Genomic DNA, 9,155 nt, shown 5'->3' on the forward strand with positions numbered 1-9,155 from the left:
TGTGAACCAGACATGCTGTGTAGCTAAGCTGACAAGCCCTAAGCAAGTTGATCAAGAATCACTATGGCAGGAATTCACATGGAAGTAAAATTAAAACAAATGGGAGCTAGCATTAAATTTCCCGTGCACAATAAAACTTCAGTGGGGAAGGTGACAAGTGAAGACATGTGAATATTTCCAAGTCCCTATATCTAAAATTGCCACAAGAAGTGAGGGGAAGAGAAGGTGTTTATTTCTCAATCACATGAAGGATTTGCTATGTAAGTTTTGTTTCTGCCCTGCTGGGTCCTCTCTTGTCTGGTGGACGAAACAAATCCATTTTTCAACGCTAGATCTTGGTTTGCTCAAGTGTTACCTAGAAAGATGATATCGTTTAACACTGTTTCTAGACACATACATCAGCCTGTTTAAAATATGCCAAATGACCTGCTTAAAAAAAAAAAATGCAATCGCCACTTGCTCTTGTAACAACTACTCAAACCAGCTGGGACCAAATGGCGTTAAGAGTGAGAAGGATCAGTAAGAGCCCCAGAAAAAAACTAAACAGTGAGGAGGGACCCACAGAACACCTACCTGAAAACAATTCATCATGGAGTGAAGAATCTAAAGACAGGTCCAATGAAAATTTACATCTGATCAGGTGAAAAGACAGCAGTCTCATCCCCAAGCCTTCCCGTGTGGGAAGTGAGACTGGGAGGGGCGTGGGTGACCTGAGCAGCCTTTCATAAGGGGCGGGATTAAGGATTCCCATCCCAGGCTTTGTATACAGTCACTCGGCTTGGTTTGCATAAATGAACATGTGGGTTGTTTATATTAGTGGCTGCTGTCATCAAGTCCAAGAAGGCATACTCCCCATTGTGCTTTGAACAACTGAAGGTGACATAATGATGTTGGAAACAGCTAACACTCAATAAGTACTTGCTATTGTACCAGGCCCAGTAACTCATTTAATACAACAGTCCTAGGAGGTAGGAACCATCATCACCCCATCTTTATAGATAAGACAAAGAACAACTTGTTCAAGGACAAAGAGCTAGTATGTGTTAAAACCAGGACTTGAACCCAGAAAGTCTAACTTGAGAGCCCAAATCTTCATCACTTGCTCAAGACAGTGTCCAAACCAGAACATAAAACGCCTTACTTTTGAATTATTTATTGGTTCCTCACCACACCTAGATGATGAGCCTAAATTTGGTATCTATTTAAAGATTCCACGAGGTGTCAACTTTCCAGACAAAGTACTAGCCCACTCCTCTCATGTCCTCCCTGCCCCTTGCCTCCCTGGCTGAGTTTTACTGGGAATAGGTTGCGACATTCTGTCCAGATGTGCCCAAGAGCCCCAGCTGCAAAGAGGGTAGGTAGATAGATAGATAGATAGATAGATAGATAGATAAATTAATTTTTAAAAGCTGGAGGCTGGCTTCCTCTTGGGACACGCTACTTGCTCTCAAGTTTCCAGCCTGCTTCAGTAGAGAGAGGTGTCACCACACACTAGCTTAGGACGGGAACACCACCCAGGGCTGGGACTGCACCTTACTGCCCTGTAAGCCTGAGGCTACTCCAGCAGGCATGAAAGAAGAGTGTTAGAGCTGCTCTGGTTTCACAGGCCCCTCAGGAGCGGGTCTAGCACAGAGGGAAACCTAGAAGGAAGGCATCACCTTTTCACTGCACCAGGCAACATTATCTCCACAGGAAGACGGAGCAGGAGACCCAACTGCGTAAAGAAGGACGGGAAAGAGAGGAAATGGATATGCTCCAGGAGCCACCCACCACATCTAACTGGTCCTGTGCCAGTACCTTGGCAGCTATCACTCTGGGAAGCCCCAGCATTTGTTCTGCTGGCCATGGCAGTGACCACAGCCAACAGTGCTGAAAATTGAAGCCAGCACCAGTGGGTCTCAATTCCACTCCTGAGCGAACACATGGCTCCTTAATGCTTCTCTGCCATGTGTTAATCTTACAACAAAATGTGGGACAGAAGATTTAAAAAGCTCTGTGATGGGGGAAGGGCAGCCAGATCACCTTACCTCCAGGCTTCTTAATCAAGCCTCCTCAGATTCCCTTTAGGGGCCCGTATTATTAGCTACAAGGGAGGTTTTCCCCAAACTAGCATTAAAAGAGCACGTGCTCCAGCTGGAGATAGGGGAGCTTTGCTGGGGCCGATGGGACCCTGGAGAAGGAAGGCAAAGCAGACACTTTCACCCAGCACAGGAGGGCAATGTCTTACTCCAGGAGGCAAGCTGTGCACCCCAAGGCTCTGACAAGTGGGGGTGCCAGCAGGGTGCACCCTGGGGACTCAAAGGCTGGAAGCTGTTCCTGCAGAAACTGAAAAGCAAGGGAAAGCAATAAGAGAACCCCAAGTTAAAGTCACCACTCCGCCATGGAACCAGTCCCCGCCAGAGCCCAGCGATATTCCCTTGCTGTGTCTACGCCCACCAGCCTACACTGAGCCTACAGCGCGTCAGGCCGGATAACCCTGGAGACCTCTTCCACTCCCACAGCCTGTCCCACCACTCTCAGGGCCTTCAAATGTCACTGCCATATAACCTTGTCCCTCTTTCACTGCTGGGGAAACCGAGGCACCCAAAACCAATTACCGTGCTTTCTCAAACCAGGTGAAATTCACTTCCCTAAGCATAATTTTGCACTTTTTTTTAAACAGCTTTATTACATTTCAAATTTCTCCAGATACAGCGATTGCCTTTGGAAAGTGCATTTTAAATACAGTTTAAGGAGTGAACTCAAAATGTGAAGAGGGCGGTCGGAGAGACCCGCAGGGCTTCATCTACCGCAAGGACAGGATGGGTGCCCCCCACCCCCCGGCTCGTCCCGCAAGCCCTTCCACCGGGACGTCCGGGTTCGGCCTCCCCCTGAGGGCGCTTCCACCGCAACCCGAGGGCGGAGGCAGCCGGCGCGGCCGGGTACCAGCGGGCGGGTTCCCCGGTCCCAGCGCGGAGAGCGGGGCAGCGGGGCGCGGGCCCTCCCCCGGGGGCGCTCGGGGCTGCGGCCGGCGCGCCCAGCCCGGGGCGGGGAACTCGCGGCGACGCGGCGCAGACCCCGCCGCCCCCGCCCCCGCCGCCCCCGGCGCCGGGCGAGTGTGCGGCTCGGGTTTCCCTTTCTTTGCCTCGCCGCGCCTCGGGCGCGACCCCCGAGGCGGCCACGGCGGCGGCGGCCACTCACCATATTACAGATGGAGGCGATGTTTCGGACAGTCATTAGTCTAAAGGTTGCAGCGATCCCGCACCGCCATCTTTATAAGGTGAAAACAGGACTGTCCATGGTGGAGCGCCCGCAGGGAGGCCGGGCGGCGGCGGGGCGGCGGCGGGGAGGCGGCCTGGGGTCCGGCTTTCAGTTTGCCTGGGAGAGGGAGGCCGGGAGGGAGGAGGCGGAGGCGGGAGGGCGGGGACGGCGGGCGGGCGGGCGGGAGCGCGGAGGGCGGGGAGTGGCGGGGGGGCCCGGGCCGCGGCCGCGGGCGCCGGGAGGAGGGGCCGCCGAGCGCGCCGCGTGCGGCCCGCGCCCCGCGCCGCCTCCGTGCGCCCGGCCTCCCGCCGCCCGCCGCCCGGCCCCGGGCCTCTGCGCCCTCCTCCGGCCGCCGCGCCCCGGGCCCCCGGCCCCGGCCTTTTTCTTTTCCGTTTTATGTTCTGCTTCGCTATCTTTGGACTGAAATGCGGGCCCGGGCCCTCGCCTGCGCGGCTGCGGCAGCCTCACCGCGCGGGGCCCCCGGGCAGCCCCAGATGCCGCGGCGGCGGCCTCCTCCGGGCCCGTGGCGCCGGCGGGAAGCAGGGACGGCGCTGGGCGTGGGGCACCGCCGGGCGGGAGGGGCCGCGCCTCGGGCCGACTGCGGGCTGCGGAGGCGGGCGCCGGGCCCAAGGCACGGACGCCGCGGAGAGGGCCGGCGCGACACGGGGCAGTGTTCTGGCTTCACTTTTTCTCTCCTGCCTCCCGTCTCCCAGCAGCCCAGGTCTTTATATTTTGGCGGGTGGAGAAAGCAAAGGGTAGGGGTGACTAAGGCCAACTTTTAGTTTCTCCCTGGGGTTACGGCCAGGTGGCACCGGCGGGGACCAGAATGGGGTCAGGACAGGCGAGTGTGAGAAAGCCCTTGCCAGCCGACGGCCGGCTGCCTGCCTGGTAAAGGGCGCCTGGAGGGGAGAAGAATCTGGGTCTTGGGCGGAGGCCCGAGCGACGCGCTCAGGCAGTTTGTGACATTAACAGGTACAAAGGACAAGTCCGGGTTCTGGGCAAGGAGTAGGGGCTGTCCGAGGAGCGATTTGAATCCGGAAAGAACCAAACTTGAACGCATCTGCAAGAAAAAACTACCTCTCTCCTGGGCTCTCTACCTCTAGGTTTTGAGAAGACTGCTCTGCTGGCTCAGACACATTTCCTGCATAAAAGGTTGTGGCTCTTAGCTCAACTAGCGAATCTACACCACTTAGCAGATACGCCCATGCGAAGTGGAAGGAGCCCATTTCCAAATGTGTAAAACAATTCTACATACAAGGTTGCAAATCAGTGCTTTCAACAGAAAAGTTGTACAAGTGAAACGCATGGTAATTCTTCAACCAATATATTTAATGACATTTGAAGAAATTAATATAACTGAAGACAGCTTTTATCTAACCAAGCCAAGGGTAACATACTGGGAAAAGATTCCACATCCTATTCTATTATCTATTTAGTGTTATACACGAAGATTTGAGAACCATTGATTGCTAATATCCCTAGGACCTGGGTGAAAAGAAAATAACTGATGACTCAAGTTTTGTGGGGTCCTGTTAGCTGTGTATATTTCAATGGATTTAAGGAATAAACTCCTGCATATGTTACATCATTCTACCTACATCTTATTTCCAAACATCCTGATGATAATCAGTAACTTTGATTTCTTACCATTGTCAGTCATGATGTTCTTTACATTCTTTACAGTCATGATGTTCATTACCGTAGTGACCGTCAGGTGATAGATGCTATCATCATCATCATCATCATCAACATCATGGCCTTTTGCAGATCATTAAAATAAGACCTAGAGGATCAAGTCTGCCTCCTGTTGCCAAATGTTACAAATGTAGCTGGTGTGCCAACCTGGCTGAGCAGGCTGGGAGAGAAGAGAGCAAAATACCCAAACTATGGCCAGTTGGATAACAGACCTAGAAAGGTTTAAAGACTTAAGTCGCCAAACAATTTCAGGAGCACCTTCAGGGCCCAAACTCAGGACTTAGGACTCAATTTCACAGACGTTCCACCATAAAGGCATTAATCCAAAGCCTTAAAATGATAATGGAAATTTTATACCGTAAGAGTTCAGCATTCTGCCAGCATTGGCATAATGGATTGCAAAGTCCACGGGACTGAAAACACCACTGACATAATGAAAATTGAACATCATCTGATGACTGAGTGCTATATGAACAAGTTAAAAGGATCTTTTGCGTGCCTTTTCACAGTGTGTAGCCTAAAACTGAAGTGTTCAATGTAGCCAAACATCCAGATTGAAACTCAAGCAGTGAATTACATACACAACAAATCAATTGAACACAGCAGATCTTCTCAGGCTCATGAATAATTAAATACATGTTTACACTACTAGATTGGTATTCACAGGTCTAAATTGAAAAAGGCATCAGTTGAAGAAGAAGAATTGTAACTTTGGCTTCACTCAGTAAGGAAACATTTGCAAATGATAAGACGTAAAATGATGAAAATGTTGACAAGCTAACGAAAGAACTTTGAGGAAAAGCATTTCATGTATAGGGACTAGCTTGTATGAATGTGTAGAGTTAGAACTGGGAAAAGTAGGCAAATGGAAGGATGGGAGATAGGCTAGCACTAAACAGCTTGAATGAATCTGAGGGAGGCAGTCACTCCAGGTAGTATGCCTCTTGCTACACAAAGTGTGGTCCATGAAGCAGCAGCACTGGCGTCACCTGGGAGTCTGTTAGAAGTGCAGATTCTCAGGTCGCATCCCAGACCTACTAAATGAGAGTGCATGTAAAGTGTGAAGAGCAGTGCTCCAGCCAACCACGTGTGGTGGTGGTGGTCTCTGATTTTGCCTGCCCAGGTCCCAGACTCTACTTTGGGGAACTCCTCCCATTCCCAGAACCTATGGTTCAGGTGTGGCTAAATCACCTCCTGGCTCCAGAGTAAGGCACGTGATCCAGGCCTGGCCAATGTGGCCTGATAGCCCAGCCATAGTAATTGCTTCAGCAAGGAGAATGTAATATAAGCTGAGCCAATGAGGATCAGCCCTGGGTTTTTTGGAGAGGAGGTACTTCCCTTCCTGAGTTTGTTGAGCTGATAGGATAAAATCTAGAGCTGCCATCTTTCCACTGCCTGAGAATGAAACCAGTGTAGAAAAAAAATTAAGCTGAGGAATGGAAAAGAGACCCTAACAACATCATTTATCCACGAGCTGCTAGATCTATATCCTGGACTCTAGCAACTCAAGTCAGTAAAGTCTTTGTTTTCTGTGGCCAATTCAAATTGAGTGTCTGTCACACACAACTGAAAGAATCCTAATAACCAGTGTCTCCCTGTCCCCCCAAATGCATTAGGCTCATTCCAAATTCATGATGTTTTGTTTTCCTCTCTTCTCTACTCACTAAACTGATCTTTGGAAGTCTTCCTCCTATAGTTTTGCCTCCTCCATGAGGCCATCCCAGATTGCTCTCCCACACCACAACCACGAAAGAACTCCCATATTCAGATGGTTCCATATTCTCCCTTCTATTGTTACCAGTTTCCTGTCTGTCTCCCTCCTGCTTCCTCGCTTTGCTTAGTTAACACCACTTAGCCTTCCGATGACTGGAGACAAGATGAGATGCCCTTGTTGTATGTTCTTATAGCACCATCCATCTTCCCTTCATAGACCTTATATTTATAAATATGTTTATGCCATGTAGCACACAGCATGGAGGCAGTAGAGTGGGTGGTTGAAAAATGAACTCTGGATCCAGGCTGCCTGGACTAGCTGTATCACCTGGAGCAAGTTTTTTTAATCTCTCTAAGCCACAATTTATCTACAAAACGAAGATGATAAGAGTACCCCTCAGAGTGTGATTGCATAAGTTTGTGTAAAATACTAAAAATATACCTGGCGTATATGAACCACTATATGTGATAGCTTCTATAATTATTGTGCATGTGATTATTTGGTTAATGTTTATTTCCCAACCCTCATCAGACATGAAGAGACAGGCCTGGTTTTACTCATTTTACATCTAAAGAAAGACATGGCGCCTTGTCCATAGGAGGAGCCAAGAATTCAGATATTAAGTATCTGAACAATTGCCTTTCCAAGTGGCCTGCAAGCTCCTGGAGGAAAAGAACCTTGTCATGTGAATTTTTAAAAATCTCCTCTGGTCTCAGGCACTGAGACTGGCACATTCATTCCTTTCCTTTTTTCCTTTTTGTCATATAGGTTATTGCAGCTCACTTGATATGCAAATGCTAGTAAACATTTGGCTGTTTGAGGGAAAAACATTTGCTGGCTGTAGACTTGAGTTTGAAGCCAAACTGGTATCTGTGGATTATATTTCAATTTTGTGAGGAACTTTGTGACAGTCTTTTTCCTTTTTCATCATGCATCGAACAAATACTTACTAAAGACATACTTTGTGCCAGACGCTGTGTGTGGCACCGGTGATCCCAAGATAAAAGAAGGCAGTCGCAACACTTGCACTGCTCGAGTTCATTGGTGGTGCTCCTTGGCATTGTTTATGAATGTCTTTGCTCCATTTTGCATGCAATTAGTATGAAATAAGGATAAGCTAACTTTGGTATGAGCATCAATTTAGAGTTCCTACAACAGGGAAGCTACATCTAAAATCATGAGTGTATTTATGGGTTGTTAAGATTCCCAGAGCCTTTAGAACAATTGGCTTATTATGAGTGCCAATTAAAATGCCATGGAAGGATTATTAAGCTCGGTTGGAACATGATTAGATTTTATTTGCTCATACATTTTGATTAACTGAAAGAAGAGATTAGTCTAGCTGGCCACCATATGGGGAAATAGGGTTTGAAGGAAAGCAAAAGCTCTTTAGGTGAGGTCAGTGAGAAATCTCTGGTGAGAATCCCAGAGTTGTCAGTAGCCTAGGAATGGCAATGGGGGTAGGGGGGAAGGGGAGCAAGAAGTGGACAGATTGAAGATTTGTTTTTGGAGGTCATCAGCTGAATTTGGTGATTGACTGGGATTAGCAACAAGAGTGAGTCAAAGATGAGTCCCAAGATTCTGACTAGAATATAAAGGAATGTCTTTTTTTACAATAGGGAATGCTGAAGGAGAAGGTTCAAATATAGGTGGTTAGGAAGAAGTGAGTTTGATTTCAGAGGTGTTGAGTTTGCAATAACCATGAAACACCTGAATAGTTATATCAAGCACTGTTCTGGGCTCAGAAGAAATGTGTGGACTGAGATAAATCTAAGAGTAATTAATTAATGTATAGAAGATATTGGAGGACATGCAGTTATGGATGCAATTGCCTAGGGAGAGTATATAGAATGAGAATAGACAAGGGCATAGTCAGAAAGAACTCCACCATGCAAGGATCAGGTGGCGGACAAGGAGCCAAAGAAAACTAATATAGAGCTTCTAAAGTATAGAAGCAAGGAAACATGCAACATCACAAAGCCAAAGAGTATTTCAAGATGGAGGGAATAGTCAAATGTGTTCTATTTGACAGCTAAGAGATCAAGGAAGGTAAATACTACTAGTAGCAATAGATTCTCGGGTAAGGCTTTAAAATGAATGTAATCCTTCTGACAGCCCTATAAGGAAGGCAGTGGTATTATAATCCCCATTTTAGAGATGAGAAAGCTGAGGCTCAGAGAGTTTAAGTAATTTGCCCCAGTTTATGTATTATCTCCTCAGAGCCTATTTCTCAAGAGTCCTTGGAATTCTCTCAAAGACTTTGCATGGAATGGTTAGGATAGAATACAGACTGAAATGGGTTGTTAAGTGAAAGGGAGATGAGAAGAAAGACTAAAGATGCTTGTCTTTGAAGGGAAAGAGAGAGAGGGTAGTAGACAACTGAGCTCAAAAATACCTTCAGTGAGTGGCTCTCTGCCTGGTTTGCAAGCACCTCCCTAATTTGGCTCTGCCGCACCTGTTCCAACCTTTCAGTCAAGCAGGTACATCCTCTCATTTCATCCTGCCA

General features: G+C 48.1%; 1 protein-coding gene across 1 annotated transcript in view; it reads right to left on the minus strand.

The window, feature by feature from the left end:
- Positions 1-3,442, minus strand: part of USP46 (ubiquitin specific peptidase 46) — a 60,813-nt gene extending 57,371 nt beyond the window's left edge. The window contains exon 1 of the mRNA XM_081046208.1: positions 3,181-3,442. Within this exon, the coding sequence (XP_080902334.1) occupies positions 3,181-3,216 (36 nt within the window). The 5' untranslated portion in view covers positions 3,217-3,442. The remainder of the gene's footprint in view (positions 1-3,180) is intronic.
- Positions 3,443-9,155: the final 5,713 nt, after the last annotated feature.

Source organism: Rhinolophus hipposideros, assembly GCF_964194185.1.
Source record: "Rhinolophus hipposideros genome assembly, chromosome: 1".
Lineage (NCBI taxonomy): Eukaryota > Metazoa > Chordata > Mammalia > Chiroptera > Rhinolophidae > Rhinolophus > Rhinolophus hipposideros.